Source organism: Otolemur garnettii, unplaced genomic scaffold (genome assembly GCF_000181295.1).
Source record: "Otolemur garnettii isolate 467f Iridium unplaced genomic scaffold, OtoGar3 scaffold00001, whole genome shotgun sequence".
In the NCBI taxonomy this organism is placed as follows: domain Eukaryota; kingdom Metazoa; phylum Chordata; class Mammalia; order Primates; family Galagidae; genus Otolemur; species Otolemur garnettii.
Window position 1 is genome coordinate 6,852,416 of NW_003852396.1, and position 17,535 is coordinate 6,869,950.

General features: G+C 36.8%; 1 protein-coding gene across 1 annotated transcript in view; it reads left to right on the top strand.

Annotated features, from left to right (window-relative positions):
• The window catches only part of CEP126 (centrosomal protein 126), a 92,055-nt gene that overhangs the window by 9,008 nt on the left and 65,512 nt on the right, over window positions 1-17,535 (top strand). Inside the window, exon 2 of the mRNA XM_003781325.2 lies at window positions 1,124-1,243. Within this exon, the coding sequence (XP_003781373.1) occupies window positions 1,124-1,243 (120 nt within the window). The remainder of the gene's footprint in view (window positions 1-1,123; window positions 1,244-17,535) is intronic.

A 17,535-nucleotide genomic window follows, 5' to 3' on the forward strand; every position in this document is an offset into this window, starting at 1 on the left:
CATATGAAAGCTATAAATTAGTTTCATAGTAGGGCTGAGTACATTGGATACTTTTTCTTCCATTCTTGAGATACTTTGCTAAGAAGAATATTTTCCCGCTCCATCTATGTAAACATGAAAGAGGTAAGTCTCCATCTTTCTTTAAGGCTGCATAATATTCCATGGTGTACATATACCACAATTTATTGATCCATTCGTGGATCATTGGACACTTGGGCTTCTTCCATGACTTAGCAATTATGAATTGGGCTACAATAAACATTCTGGTACAAATATCTTTGCTATAATGTGATTTGTGGTCTTTTGGATATATACTTAGTACAGGAATTGTAGGATTGAATGGCAGGTCTATTTTAGTTCTCTAAGTGTTCTCCAAACATCTTACCAAAAGGAACATATTAAAAAAGTTATTCTGAAAAAGACAAGTAGGTATACCATATGGGCTGTGACTTCAGTGGAATCTCCTGTGCATCCACTTCTAATGATGAGGTACTAAATATGATAAAGTGGTAACTGAACTTTTTTTAAATTAAAAATTATTTAAAACAGAAAATTACTGTGACAAATTTCATAAAGATATTTAATAATAGTTACAATATAAAAAATTGAGAAAAGCAGACTATGCATGGTTTTTCTAGTTTTTTAAACATATATATTTAATATGTTTTAATTATGTTGCTATGATTTTTTTAAATACTTGGGTATGGATTTCATACTCTAGATTAAAAGATCTATTGAAATGTTTAATTCATCTATTTTTTATTTGTGAAACTTACCTTTATTTCATTTTCTTATATACATGCCTAAGAATGTAACTAATAAGTAATCAGATCCATGTGTAATGAATGAAGATCTGATGTCTCCTTTTCTGAACTCATGATCTCTAAGCATAATTTCCTTTCCCCCTCAGGGAAAGTGAGATAGATCTTAAGTTCTAATACAAGTCAGAATTTTTTTACATAAAACATCTGCCAGTCGTATACTAAAATGTGTACACATAGTAATTGCTCCACAAAAATATCACTATAGCATTTGCTTGAGGTTGCGATTATATTTATTAGGTAGCACTGACGCTCGTCAACCAAAGATGGAAACCGTTATTCTTAACTCAACGTATCATTAGAGAGATGAAAATCCACCTAGAGAAGAATTTAGAAGAAGAACGCCAAATACTACTGCAGCAACAAAAACTATGTCGCCATCGAGCACGTAAATATTTTATGGAGTCAAATAGGAGAAAAAAGTAAGTAATTGTATTTTATTCAGAAGTGTAGAAATTCAAAGTCAATATAAGTTAATGTTTTCTCTACTTTGTAGCATTTTATGAACCTAAGTCATTACAGTGTTTTAAAACATTGATCAAGATCATGTAGTTTTGTAAATTTTATTATTTTTCAGCCTAAAGCACAAGGATGGTGGTATATTCAGTTCACCAACAGTGACCACAGCAGTCATTTTTTTGGTCATAAGACAGCTTATTACACATACACTACTTATGATGACTATGCAATCTGTTAATCTTTTTTTATCATTTCATGATAAAGCAAAAGATTACTAGTTATTCAGTCTCCAATAGGATGTAATTTCATTTTGATTTATTATTCACTTCTATGTAATTTTTCAACATGTACCACCCTTATTCATTCAACAAAAAAATAGGGAAAATATGAATAAGGTAGAAATGTGATGCAGAGAATTTTATCAATGACTACTGGAAAAAAAGAGTTTTCTAGCATGAAGTAGAAACTATAATGAAAGTAAAGTGCAGCTAGGCGAGGTGTCTTACACCTGTGGTCCTAGCACTTTGGGAGGCTGAGACGGTGGATTGTTTGAGCTCAGGTGTTCGAGATCAGCCTGAGACAGAGTGAGATCCCATCTCTACCAAAAGTAGAAAAACTAGTTGGCATTTTGGCAGGTGCCTGTAGTTCCAGCTACTTGGAAGGCTGAGGTAAAAGGATTGCTTGAGCCCAAGAGTTCAAGGTTGCTATGAGCTACGATGCCATAACATTTACCCAGGGCAACAGAGTGAGACTCTTATCTGAAAAAATAAATAAAGTAGAAATACAAACTATCCAATCACTGCTTAACATTTTTCAGGATGTTTTAAAATTATTTTTGTTTTGGAGACAGAGGAATTATACCATTTTTTATTGTTTCGCCACCTTGTCCACATTTCTGCAATACATGAACAGCAGAAAGCCCCGAGTTTATTAACTACATTATTGGGCACATGGTGCAAATCCCATTTGGGGAATACAAAGTGATTAACCTATTTTTTTTCTGGCACTATATTTCTCCTTAACTCTTTCATTATCTGATAATTGAGTTGAAATTATCTACTCAAATTTAGTTTTGTTTCTGTTTTGTATGTATATATTTCTGTTTTTCTTCATAGACTTGTAAATTCAGATGATGAGACAATAGTCCTATGAAACTAACTGGCAGAATAAAACAGAACGGGACAAAGTGCCCATAGAAGACAAGGAAACACTACCAAATAACAGATGAGGGACAAGCACTTGGCAGCTTCACTAAAATCTGTGATAAAAGATTCCTTAAATATTCTAAATGTAGAAAAATTATCTGGAGAATCAGTGAAATAAATGACTTGGTGAACATGTATGAGCCAAATATGTTACCTAATTGTGAGAATATTAGAGCTTGGACGTTTCCCATAAAGTATGAAATAAGTAGAATATACTTTAAACAATAAGTCATATTTTCATACCTCCACATATATATGCTATAAGTTAAACAACATAAATAAATTCAAATAAGTTTAGATGTCAATAGTTTTAAGTATTCGGGGTAATACACTCATACTATATTAAAGAAAATTAGAATATTTGGATGTTATCTTTGACTGTTTCCAGTGTCAGTTGAGTGAATCATTTCTCACTCAACTAACATTTACTAGGAAGCTCCAAGATTTTATATTCTTTCTAGAGGATAAAAAATAAGAGACATGTGGGCAGCACCTGTAGCTCAAAAGAGTAAGGCACCAGCCCCATATGCCGGAGGTGGCAGGTTCAAACCTAGCCCCAGCCAAAAACTGCAAAAAATAAAATAAAATAAGAGACATGATCCTTGCCCTCAAATTACTAATAGTGAAATAATAAAGGATGGCAGTGCTATGTAGTAAATACTGTGATAGAGTCACCTGTGAGGTACCAAGGAAGTATATCTCAATGACTTAGAGGAGAAGGAAGAATTTCTGCAAGAGTAAAATCTTGTTAGTTAAACAAGAGTTAGCCTGGGAAGATGAAAAGGAAAGTTTTTTATTCAGAGAAAGCAATGTGTGAAAAGGCCTAATATTGTGAAATATAAGGCAAAGGTTTTATGCAACTGATGCTTGGGAAAATGTGGAAGAGTATCAGGAGATGTCACCATAGAACAGGTAAGAGACATTTTAAGAAATAACTTCTGTGCTGATCTAAAGAAATCAAATACTTAGATGATGTTGAAGGAATAAAATTAGAGAAGTGTCAAGATTAGAATTATGTTTTAACTCATTATAGCAAAAAGGCAGAGTGGATTAAAAGCACAGACTAGAGCTAAAGAGTATAGTTAGTATTACATTGTTCTAGGCAAGGGAATAGGTATGAGGGTAGAGTTGGGATTGAGTAGGTGGGACTGGCGGGAGTCAAGGATTAATTATGGGTGTCACATGAAGAGCATTGTCAGAAATGAAATACTTATAGGTTTAACATTTTAATATGTCTGTCTAAAATGTACATTTCTGTAATTTTTTTTTTGAGACAATTTCTTTATGTCGCCCTTGGTAGAGTGCTGTGGTGTCTCAGCTCACAGCAACCTGAAACTCTCAGGCTTAAGTGATTCTCTTGCTTCAGTCTCCCAAGTAGCTGGGACTACAGGCACCCATCACACTGCCTGGCTATTTTTCTGTTGCAGTTGTCATTGCAGTTTAGCTGGCCCAGGCTGGGTTTGAACCTGCCAGCCTTGGTATATGTGGCCAGCACCATATCCACTGTGCTATGGGCACTGGGGCCATTTCTGTAATCTTTTATAAAGATTATGATCAGTGTGGTTTGTTTTTTTTCTTGATATCCTAGAATCATTGTTATGAACAGTCAATATTCTCTCTATTACTGTATTGCCCTTGAGCTAGTAAGCTTTATTTAGTCTGGAATAAGTAGCCTCTAACAGGTAAGCTTTGTTACTTCTTCTATTAAAGATCTTTTATCTTCTCCTTTGCTGTTAGCTATAATTTTTCTTTTTAAAATTAAACTATTCTGAGATAATTATACATTCATAGGCAGTTGGGTTTTTTTTTTCCTTTTTTTAAAATTTTGTTTGGGATTCATTGAAGATACAAAGAATTGGGTTACACTGATTGCGTTTGTTAGATAAAATCATAATTATGTCCTGCCTGGAAGAGGTATGCCATACACCATGACCCCCCTCCTCCCCCATCGTCTCTCCTGACTTGCTCATTCCCCTACTCCCCCCCATATTAGCTCATCTACTTCCTTCATATTAGAGTTGAGTACATTGGACCCATTCTTGTGATGCTTTACTAAGAAGAATGTGTATCACCTCCATTCAGGTTAATATGAAAGATGTAAAGTCTCCATCCTTTTTAGTGGCTGAATAGTATTCCATGATATGCATATGCCACAGCTTGTTAATCCATTCCTGGTTGCTGGCATTTAGGCTATTTCCACATTTTGACGATTATAAATTGAGTTGCAATAAATAGTCTAGTGTAAATGTCCTTATGATAAAAGGATTTTATTTTCCTTCTGGATAGACATCCAGTAATGGGATTGCAGGATAAAATGGGAGGACTAATTTGAGTTCTTTGAGGATTCTCTATACTTCCTTCCAAAAAGGTTGTATTAGTTTGCAGTCCCACCAGCAGAAAAAGTGTTCTCTTCTCTCCACATCCATGCCAGCATCTGCAGCTTTGAGACTTTGTAATGTGGGCCATTCTCACTGGGGTTAGGTGATGTCTTAGGGTAGTTTTGATTTTCATTTCTGTGATGAGTAGGGACGATGAGCATTTTTTCAGATGTTTGTTAGCCATTTGTCTTCTTTAGAGAAGATTCTATTCATGTCTCTTGCCAGTGATATATTGGATTGTTGGATCATTTTTGTTGTTGTTGATTAATTGAGTTCTCTATAGATTCTAGTTATCAAGCTTTTTTCCAATTCATAATATGCAAATATCTTTTCCTGTTCTGAAGGTCATCTTTTTGCTTTGGTTGTTGTTTCCTTAGCTGTACAGAAGCTTTTCAGTTAAAATTGAGTCCCATTTGTTTATTTTTATTGCTGTTGCAGTTGCCATGGAAGTCTTCATAAAATTTTTCCCCAGGCTGCTATCTTCAAGTGTTTAACCCCCACTTTCTTTGAGGATTTTTACTGTTTCATGCCATAGATTTAAATCTTTTATCCATCTTGAGTCAGTTCTTAAAAGTGCTGAGAGGTACGGGTCCAGTTTCAGTCTTTTACATGTGAATATCCAATTCTCTCAACACCATTTATTAAATAGGGATTCTTTTCTCCAGTGTATGTTCTTGTTTGGTTTATAAAAGATCAGGTGGCTATAAGATGCTAGTTTCATCTCTTGGTTTTCTATTCCTTTTCAAATGTCAGTGTTTCTGTTTTTGTGCCAATAAACATGGTATTTTGATCACTGTGGCCTTGTACTATAGCCAAAAGTCTGGTAGGGTGATACCACTGGCTTTGGTTTTGTTACTAAGAATTTCCTTGGCTATACAGGGTTTCTTCTGGTTCCATACAAAATGAAGAATTATTGTTTTGAAATCTTGAAAGTATGACGATGGGTTTTTATGTTTGTTTGTTTGTTTGTTTTTCAGTTTTTGGCCGGGGCTAGGTTTGAACCCACCACCTCCCATATATGGGCCGATGCCCTACTCCTTTGAGCCACAGGCACTGCCCTGATGATGGTATTTTAATGGGGATTGCATTGACTCTGTAGATTGCTTTGGGAAGTATAGACATTTTCACAATGTTGATTCCTCCCAGCCATGAGCATGATATATTCTTCCATTTATTAATATCTTCTGTTATTTCTTTTCTTAGGGTTTTGTAATTTTCTTTGTAGAGGTGCTTTACCTCTCTTGCTGTGTATATTCTTAAGTATTTCCCTTTTTTTTTGTTTTGTTTTGTTTTGTTTTTTGAAGCTATTATGAAGGGAATTATGTCCTTGATTAGCTTCTCAGCTTGGTTGTTATTGGCATATACAAAGGCTACTGATTTGTGGAGCTTGATTTTATGTCCTGAGACATTCCTGTATTTTTTGATTACTTCCAGGAGTCTTGTGGTTGAGTCTTTGGGGTTCTCTAAGTATAAGATCATTTTGTCAGCAAAGAGCAAGAGTGTGACCTCTGCCCATTTGGATCCCCTTTGTTACCTTCTCTTGCCTGATTGTATTGGCTAGAACTTCCAGCACTATGTTAAATAGTAGTGGTGAACTACTTGTCTGGTTCCAGTTCTAAGTGGAAAAGCTTTCAGTTTTACTCCATTGGGTATAACATTAGTTGTGGGTTTGTCATTGATGGCTTTGATCAGATTAAGAAATATGCCTGTATTCTTAAGTGTTCTAATTAGAAAAGGATGCTGAATTTTATCAAATGTTTTTTCTGCATCCATTGAGAGGATCATATGGTCTTTGTTTTTGCTTCTGTTGATAATGGTGAATTATGTTTGTGGACTTGCATATGTTAAAACAGTTTTCCATCCCTGGAATGATTTTTTTAATGTGTAGCTGTAATCTGTTAGCTCAGGTTTTATTGAGAATTTTTGCATCTATATTCATCAGTGAAATTGCTCTGAAGTTCTCTTTTTTAGTTGAGCCTTTTCCTGGTTTGAGTATTAGGGTGATGTTTGCTTCATAGAATGTGTTGGAGGAAGATTCTTTCCTTCTCAAATTTTTGGAATAATTTCTGCAATATGAGTATAAGCTCCTCTTTGAAGGTTTGGTAGAATTCTGGTGTGAAGACATCTGGACCAGGACATTTTTTTTTGTTGGGAGAGTTTTTATGGTTTCTTCCATCTCAGTACTTAAAATTGGTCTGTACAAGAGATCTATTTCTTCTTGATTAACTCTAGGGAGAGTGTAATTCAGGTATTGATCTATTTCCTCCACATTGTCAAATTTCTGGGCATAGAGTTTCTTGTAGTACCCAGAGATGATCTCTTGTATTTCTGTGGCATCTGTTGTTATTTCCCATTTGTCATTTCTAATTAATGTTATTAGAGGTTTTACTTTTCTGTTTCTAGTTAATCTGGCCAAAGATTTATTGATTTTATTTATTTTTTCAAAAACCCAATTTTTTGTTTCTCTAATTTTCTGAATGATTCTTTTGTTTTCAATTTCATTCATCTCTGCTTTAATTTTGGTTATTTCTTTTCTTCTGCTGAATTTGAGATTAGATTGTTCTTCTTTTTCCAATTCCGTAAGATGGTTCATAAGTTTGTTGAAGCTCTCGCTTTCTGTTTTTTGAATGTAGGCATCTAATGCAATAAAATTCCCTCTTAAGACTGCTTTTTCCATGTCCCACAGGTGTTTTGTTTTGTTTTATAGAGACAGAGTCTCACTTGCCTGCCACAATGCCTGGCTATTTTTTTGTTGTAGTTTGGCTGGGGCTGGGTTTGAACCCACCACCCCAGGTATATGGAGCCAACACCCTACCCACTGAGCCACAGGCACCACCTATATCCCACAGGTTTTGGTAACTTATGTCTTCATTGTTGTTATGTTTGAGGAATTGAATGATTTCCTCTTTTATGTCTTCCTGAACCCAACTATCATTCAGCATAAGGTTTAATTTCCATGCTTTTGTGTGAGGATGAATGTTTTTTGTTGGAGTTGAATTCCACCTTTATAGCCTTGTGGTCTGAGAAGATACAAGGTATAATTTCTATTCTTTTTTTTTTTTTTTGGGACAGAGTCTCACTGTGTCACCCTAGGTAGAGTGCTATGGCATCACAGCTCACAGCAACCTCAAACTCTTGGGCTCAAGCAGTTCTCTTGCCTCAGCCTCCCAAGTAGCTGGGACTACAGGCACCTGCCACGTGCCCAGCTATTTTTTTTTTTTTTTAGTTGTCGTTGTTTGGCAGACCCAGGCTGGGTTCAAACCCACCAGCTCCAGTGTATGTGGCTGGCACCCTAGCTGCTGAGCTACAGGTGCTAAGCCTATAATTTCTATTCTATTAATTTTGCTGAGTTTTGATTTGTATCCTAGGATGTGGTTGATTTTGGTGTATATACCATAGGCTGATGAGAAAAATGTATATCCTTCAGATTTGGGATGGGTCTATTAATCCCATTTGTTCAAGGGTTGCATTTAAAACCTTTGTATCTTTATTTAGTTTCTGTTTAGAGGATCTGTTCAGTTCTGTCAGAAGCCAGCCTGTGCCTCTTCAGTGGTGAATTCAGTCCATTGACATTTATTGAGAAAATCGATAATTGATAAGTGTGTGTGAAAGGCCATTATGTAGTTTTATCCTTTGCACCATTGTGGAAGTTAAGTTTTGACCTTTAGCTTCTGGATGTTTCCCTTGCTGGTGGTCTACTGTAATGGTCAGTATTGAGAATAGCTCTAAGTATTTCCTATAAAGCTGGTCTTATGGTGGTGAATTTCCTCAGTGATTGGATATTCACCAAAGATTTGATTTCTCCATCAATTTTGAAGCTTAGTTTAGCAGGATACAGAATTTGGGGCTGAAATTTTTTTTGTTAAAGAATGTTGAAGGTGGACAACCATGCTCTTCTGGCTTGGAAGGTTTTAGTTGAAAAGTCTGCTGTCATCCTAATGGCTCTGCCTCTGTAGGTCAATTGGTGCTTATCCTGGCTGCTTGTAGAATTTTTCTTTCATTTTGACTTTTGACAGTTCTTTACAGTGTATCTCAGAGAGGCTCTGTTTGAGTTTAGATCACCTATGGTTCAATATCCATCTGAAAGGAGTGTATCAGGCCTTTAGTAAAACTTGGGAAGTTTTCATTTATGATAGTCTTCAGTAGGGCTTCCATTCCTTTGGGACAATATTCTTCCCCTTCAGGAATTCCCATTATTTGTATGTTTGAATACTTCATGGAGTCTCATAGTTCTCTAAGCACCTGTTCTGCTTTCTCTCTCTTCTTTTCTGCCTCTTTAACTACCTGGGTTGACTCAATAACTTTATCCTCTAGCTCTGAGGTTCTTTCTTCTCCTAGGTCTAACCTATTTTTGATGCTTCCTACTGCAGCTTTACAGTCCCTGCTTGTCTCCTTCATTTCCTTAAGCTCCACCATATCCTTTGTATATTCTACATATCTCTCATCTGATTTTTGGTTCTGTCTTTCCATTTTCTTGTCCACTCCTTTTATTGTCTTTATCATCCACATCTTGAATTCCCTTTCTGTCAAGTCCATCAATTCTTTATGGTGGAGTCTTCTGCAGTAGCTGCCTCATGGTCCCTTGGGGGAGTTGCTCTGTTTAGGTTTTTCATGTTGCCTACATTTTTCTGGTGGTTCATCCTCATATTTTCTTTCTTCTTACTCACCTCCTTGTCCTCCTATTTATTGCTCACTCCCTCCTTTGTTTCAAACAGAAATCCTTGCTGTTGATAACAGTATGTTGTAGCATGTTGCCAGGACACCAGGTGGTGCTGTGGTTTTTCTAGGAAACAGAAAGCAGAGCTAGCAACTCTATGGTCCTTATACCAAATGTAGATGCCTTCAGTGATCGCCTGATTGTTTCTTCAGTATTCAGACCCTGCTGTGTTGGGATATTAAAGCTCACAAGAATCCTTCAAGGGCAGATCTCACAGTGCCCTAACTCCAGTTCCCATGGGGTGCAGGAGTCCCTCAGCCTGACCCACAGGTGAAATTAAGACAGCTGTGCTTTAGGCCCCTCCTAAGACCTCATGACCTTCCCACAATGGCAGCCTCTTTGGCTGCTGAAACCTTCTCAGTATGACTGCCTGGCCAGCCCCCAAATCTACGGCAAATCTACTCCAATTGGTATTCAAATCTGATTGCTGTGTACTATTGGAGCCCACCCCTTTTTCCAAGCTTTCCACTCAATATGCAGTTTCCCCCAACAACTGAAAACTCCAGAAAGGCTTCCTCCCATCCTGGATCTCCATGGAGGTCCACCCAATCCCAGTAGGTCACAGTCACTTGCCTAATTCATCAGATTTCCACTGCTCTAAATCATATGCTGTGTCCAGTTTGCCACCTCTTCGCTTTGCTCCCTGAGCTATGACTCTGGGTAAGATCCCCACACCAGGTGTGGCTGGATTCTCTCTTTTCCCCAGTTGTTGTAGGTGAGCTCAGCTGAACATCCTTCTGGTCTGCCATCTTGTTCTACCCCTTGCCTATAGACTCAATTCATAGGCAGTTATAAAAAACAATACAGAGAGATTCCTTGTACCCTTTACTCAGTTCCCCCATTGGTAACATCTTGTAAAACTGTAATACAATATTACAACCAGGATAATGACATGTATACAGTCAAGATACAGAACATTTCCATCACCAGGAGGAACTTTCATGTTGTCCTTGTATAGCCACAGCCACTTCCTTCCTACCCTTACCCCTGGAAATCACTAATCTGCTGTTTCTCCATTCCTACATTTGGGGGGGGGGGTCATTTCTAGAGTGTTACATAAATAGGATCATACCAAATGTAACCTGGGATTCTTTCAGGTTTTTTCCTCTTTGTTGTTGAGTATTATTCTAAGATATGGATCTACCAGAGTGTGTTTAACCATTGACCATCGAGGACATTGGGTTTATTTCCAGTTTGGGGCTGTTATAAAGTTGCTATAAACATTTATGTGTACGTTTGTGTATGAGCATACATTTTTATTTTTGAGGATAAATAACCATGAATATGATGGCCTGGACATGGTCATTTGGTAGTTGCATGTTTAGTTTTTTAAGAAAATGCCATCTGTTTTTCAGAAGGAGTATACCCACAGTAGTGTAAAAGTAATTCAGTTTTACCATATCCTCATTTGCACTTGGTGGTGTCACTATTTTTTATTTTAGCTATTCTGATAGTAACATCTTATTGTTTTAATTTGCATTTCCCTAGTGGCTAATGATGTAGAATATATGCTCATGTGCTTATTTGCCACCTGTCCAGTTTCTTTAGTGAAATTTATTTTTACACTTTTTATTCATTTCTAAGTGGATTATTTGCTCTTTTACTATTGAGTTTTGAGAGTTCTCTATATATTCTAGATATTAATTCTTTGTCAGATATATTGTTTTTAATTTTCTTTTATTCTGGAGATTGTCTTTTGATCTTCTTAGGGTTTTTCCCAAAGCAAAATTTTTGAACTTTGATGAGGTCCAGTTTATCAGAGTTTTTATATGGGCTGTGCTTTTTTGTGGGGGCAGGGCTGAGTTTGAAACTGCCACCTCCAGCATATGGGGTCAGCACCCTACCCTTTTGAGCCATAGGCAGGCTATGGTTTTTGATCTCAAGGCTAAGAGTCTTTGGTTTGGACTTTGATCTTGAAAAATTTCTTCTATGTTTTGTCCTAAAAGTTTTATAGTTTTATGTTTTATAGTTAAGTTTGTGACCCATTTTAAGTTAATTTTTGTGTAAAGTATGTGTTACAAGTAGGTTTTATTTGGTTATTTGGGGGATTTTTTGTTTCTGTTTGTGTGTATATGTACAGTATTTTGCCTCCGTCCAATTGTTCCAGCATTATTTACTGTAAGGCTATCTTTTCTCTGTGAATTATTTTTGTACCCTTTCACAAATCAGTGAAATATTTGTTTGGATCTATTTTCTGTGTTCTGTATTCTGTTTGATCAATGTTTGTGTAAGTTCCTCCACCAATACTACCAAATTTTGTTTACTGTAGCTATTTAATATCTTCAAATCATATAAGTTGATTCTTCTCACTTTATTCTCCTTTTTAAAAGTTGTATTAGGTATTCTAATATCTTTGTCTTTATACATAAAATTTAGAATAATCTTATCCAAACCTACAAAAATATTGCAGAGAGTTTGATAGGAATTTCATGACCTGTAGATCAATGTGCGATGGAGAGAATTGACATCTTTACTATGCTGAGTCTCCTAATTCATCTACTGAGTTTTTATGTTTCCATTCTAAAACTTCCATTTGATTCTTCTTTATATGGATTCTTTAGATCTTTATTTTTTGACACTTTTATTTTCCCTTGAGTCATATTTCGAGACTTTATAGTTTTTTCATTTACAAATAGGTTCATAATTGCTCATTGAAGCATTTTATCACAGTTTCTTTAAAATCTTTGTCAGATAATTCTAACATTTTTGTTGTCTTCATGTTGACATCTATTGATTATCTTTCCTTTTTTTCATTCAGTTTGAGACCTTCTTGGCTCTGGGAATAATAAGTGATTTTCTATTGAAACCTGAACATTTTCATATTATGTTATGAGATCTGCTCTTTCTGACACCGCTTCACAGGGAAGGAGGGATGCAGTCTCACTACAGATAAAAGAAGGTAGAGGCCGATGCTCATCCTTAGCCTCTGTTGACACTAGGGGAGGGTTCCTTATTACAGCTTCTCATGTGGTCCCCACTGACACCACAGTGAGAGTGGCCTTATTACTGCTGGTGGGTGATGAAAGACATGTCTCTCCACAAGCCTCCTCAGACACCACCCAATCCAAGAGAAATGGGGCACATTTTACAGCTGGGGTGGTGGAAGTCCAGATTCCTCACAGTCTCGACTAACAGCAGGGTGGGGAGAAGTACTCGTTTCTACTAGGTAGAGGTGAAAGGCCAGCTTTGTACTCAGCTTCTCTGACAGCAGTATCTCTACAAGAGGGCTGGGGGCATCTTGTTTCAAGGATGGAAAGAGTAGAAATCTAAGCTGTCCACATAGTCTTTTTGTCAAGATGGGACTGGAACCACAGTGATTCTTCTGTGGTATTTGGATGGAGTAGTAGGGTTATTGTCTTAAGTTTTTCTGTTTTGCTAAGGTGAACTTTCCTGGGGCTAAACACAGCAAGCTTTAGTTGGGGCCTTTTTTTTTTACAAGCTTGTTGATGTTTTCAGGTTTCTGGTTTCTTTGGGTCTAAATCTAGAATATAGAAAGCAAAAAGAAAACCCAGAAAATGTAACCATCATATCCTTCCTCAGGCCCAAGGTCCGTAGCCAGATAGCCTCAGAGTCCTTATGGTTTTATACACCTACATACACACACCCAGTCCCTCCATATCCATTGGGGACTCATTCTAGAACCCTATGGAAGCCAAAATTCCCAGGTGTTCAAGTCTCTTATATAAAACAATGTAATGTTTGCATATAATTTATGCATGTCCTACCATATACGTTAAGTCATCTCTAGGTTACTTATAATTCCTAATACAATGTAAATGCTATGAAAAAAATTGTTAGACGTTATTTTTATTTTTTATTGTTCTATTGTTATTTTTTATTGTTTTTCCCTCAAATGTTTTCAATCTGGCATTGGTTAAACCTGCAGTTGCAGAACTCCTGGATATGGAGAGCCAACTGTATATATAATGTTCAGGATTTTTAGTTGCACTGAGTGAAAGAAACAGCAAAAAGTATGAATACTTCTGTTTTTCCAGAAGTTTAATTTGTTTCTTTGTTGTTGGTATTTCTCCATCTAGATGCTGCTTCACCTTTTTTTAAACGTGTCTGATACCTTATAACCTAGTAAATATTTTGTTGAAACTGAAGCTAAGATAGGAATAAATGTGAATAAGGACCTAAGGAACTCACTTTTTAAAATTTACATCCTTTAATTAATATTGACATGTTTATTTTGGCTAACACTTCTGTCTTTAAAGAAAGAAGGCATCATTATATTTTTCTTTGTGTTGTATATACTACTAATTCTAGGTGGTAAATCAGACTATGGATCTTTGTTGCTTGGGACTTTTCCCTTCCAGTAGTTGTTAAGGATCACTTTATTATTATTATTCTTCAGGTTAAGTTGAGGGTACATAGAATTAGGTTACAATGTTTGCATTTGCTAGGTAGAGTCCCTCTTATAATTGTGTCCCACCCCCAAGGGGTGTGCTCTATACCCTGACATTGTGCCCGTTAAGAGGGAGCATATCCATCCCCTATCCTGGGGTCACTTTTGACTTTTTCTCTTTTCTAGTCAAGTGAAAGACAATCTGATGGAAAATATGATTTTAATGTAGACTTTTAGGATTTCAAATAATTTTAAGTCTTGGCAAGCACAGGTAACATCAGATAACATGTTTCTTTGCCAAGCAGTGTTTGTTTTACTCTTATTTTACTCACAGTATTTTCTTGGGTTTATCTTTATTTCTTACAGACTGTCAGCATTATTGTTTGTAAATAATGGTATATTTTATGGCTAAAAACTATTTTTTCTCCTGTTACAGTTTTTAAAGAATGGTACTTTAGCCCTATTTTTAATAAAAATGAAACCTTGTACTTTTTAAGACTTAAAGCAATTGAAGAGATATGATTGTTACAAACTGTTTTTAGAAGCTCAGATTGAGGTAAATATGGATGCAAGTAATTTTTAGGTATGTGACAAGTTCTCTGCTTATAGCTTTCTGGTTTTTTCTATGATAAAGGATGTGAGAGGGAGATAGAAAGTGACACTGTGGCAAGTATGAAGAGACAAGAGATAAAAGAATAAGGTGTAAGGATTCTGTTGTTGCTCTGGGGCACTTCTGACCATTGCTCTCCCTCCAGGCCTTCCTGTCACACAGCATCAGAATCCCCTGCTCCCTCTCCCTCTCCCTAGGGCAGCCATCTGCACATTCTCCGTGGCATTTCTTGAAAGTTTTAGCACCTGGCTCTTTTTGTCTTCCTACCACTGTTCAGATGATCATTCTTTATTATTTCAATGTCTAAAATTACAGAAGAAAACAAGACTATCTTGTTAAATGTTTAATCAATCCAACTTGGTGGCCTGTCATTTTCTTAAACTTCGCCCATTCACTGGCACTTCACCTCAGCTGTTACCCATTACTCGTCCACCTCAGAAATCTCCATTTTGAGATCTGCAAACCTCCCATCCTTCCATCTCACTTCCTCTAGTACCCTGAATTCAGCGGGTTCTCTAATCCATCTAACGTATCACCCTTTTGCTGTTCATCTCATTCCTCATATTCTCACTTCTGTTCAAACTTATCTTCTTGCTCCACAGTCTGTCGTTAATTTCTCTTGTGTATACCCTCAAGTCCCTTGCAGTCTCCGCCCCCTCATAGAACCAATGTACTAATTTCCATCATCAGAATTAGTTTTGCCTATTTTTGCCTCTGGCTTCTTTCTCTTAATATTGAGATTCATCCATGTCATTACATTTATCAGTAGTTTTTTGTAATTGCTGAGTGGTATTCATTCCATTGTAAAAATATATCGTAATTTATCTATCTCCCATTGATGGACATTGGGTTGTTCTAATTAAGGGCTAGTAATAAAGTTGCTGGCTGAAAGATAACCCAGGCCAAAATGGCAAAACATGAGAGAATCCCTAAGAAGGAAAGCTTTTTATGGATGTGTTTCTATTTCTCCTGCAAATACTAAAAGTGGAATTGCTGAGTCTTCAGGTATGTATACATTTAACCATGTAAAAAGAAGTCAGACAGTTTTCCAAAGGGTTGACTTTTTACACACATCCTAGCAATGCAGTTAAGTCCCAGTGGCTTCACAGCCTCCCAGTCAGTCTTAATTTTAGCCATACATAAGTGTGAAATGGTTTTTATTTGCCTATTCCTGATTGGCCATTCCTGTAATTTTTATGAAGTATCTTTTTAGATATTTCATCTATTTTTTAAATTTTAAATTGGATTATCTTCCTGTTGAGTTGTAAGGTTTTAAATGTACACTACGTATTCTAGATACAAGTCCTTTGTCAGAGACGTAGATTACAAGTCATTTCTTCTAACCTGTGGCTTGCCTTTTTATTTCCAAAGGAAATCTTTCAAAGAGCAGTTTTAAATTGTGATGAAGTACAAAAATTCATAAAATTTGATTAAAAAATTACCAATTTTTTATTCTATGGTTTGTGCTTTTTATGTCTTCTCTTAAGACATTTTGTCTACCCTAAGGTCACAAAGACAGTCTTCTTGTTTTCATCTGCAAAGTTTATAGGTTTAGATTTTTAGGTTTAGTTTTATTATTCATCTCAAATTATATGGTGTAGTTTGGTGTAAGGATCGAGGTTTGTTTTTCATGTAAGTTTATCTAGCTGCTCCCACACCATTTATTGAAAAATTCCTTTCTCCATTTAGAGGCCATGGCACCTGTTTGAAGATGAATTGACCATGTATGTGAAGGTCTGCTGTGCTCTGTCCCACTGGCCTGTTGACCCGCACACCGATTATCAACTGACTTGATTACTGTCGCATGTATATAGCAGAAATTCCTAACAGCAGTACTATTGACATTTTGGATGAGATAATTGTTACAGGGGCTGCTTTTAGGAATTTGGGGATAATCTGTAGGATGTTTAGCAGCATTCTTGCCCTCCACCACTAGATACCAGTAAACACACTGTAGCCCATATAGCTTATGGCTAGGAGGAGTGAGAGTTATAAGAAATACCTATAATGGAACACCGTGGTGAAAAGGGCATGGAGAGAGATTTGGTTCTAACAAGCATGAGAGAGCTCGCAAAATGAGAGCATTAGTGAATTGGCAGTCTCTACACCTGTGGTGTTGAGAGGCACGAACTCAGCCTTATATTAGGCCGGAGGAGAAGGCAGTCAAAAACCATGCGCTTTCTATCATGGATCCACTTACTCTGACTCTGTCTCCTCTCCTGCCTGCAGAACGCCAGCACGGCATCTCTGCTGAAGATTACCAAGCTCTACTAAAGACTAAGATCTATCTGTACTAAGAAGACTGCTTTACTCTCTCTAAGACTCCCTCTGTCTCTCCAGCTAAAGTAGATAGCCTTCAAGCACCTAAGGGAACTATTCCTGAGCAAGGTAGCTTAGCGATCCACGTCTGGCACCTACCTAAGCCGGGCCGAGACCTGGCCAGTCCCGGGCCCTGACAAGTGGTGTCAGAAGCAGATCGTGACAACACATCCCAGTCATGACAATTAAAAATGTCTCTCGATACCGTAAAAGGTCCCCTGAGGAAGAAAGGGCAAAATTTCCTCCAATTGAGAACCAATTGTTTTTAGTTAATTAAGATACTGTGTGGGGTGGTGCCTGTGGCTCAAAGGAGTAGGGTGCCAGTCCCATATACCTGAGGTGGTGGGTTCAAACCCAGCTCCAGCCAAAAACTGCAAAAATAAATAAATAAATAAAAATAAAACAAAATACCTCTTAAAAAAAAAAAAAAAGATACTGTGTGTTCTCCAATTTTGTTTAAATTCAAGATAGTTTTGCCTAAAATAGGCAGTTTTGCTTTTCCATTAGGTCAATTTGACTGAGTTTGAGTGAGATTATGGTGAATCTATAGATCAATTTTGAGAGAACTGATAACAATTCTAATTCAATTAACAATACTGATTCTTGGCTAGGCGCCTGTGGCTCAAGTGGCTAAGCAGCCAGCCACATACACCTGAGCTGGAGGTTCGAATCCAGCCC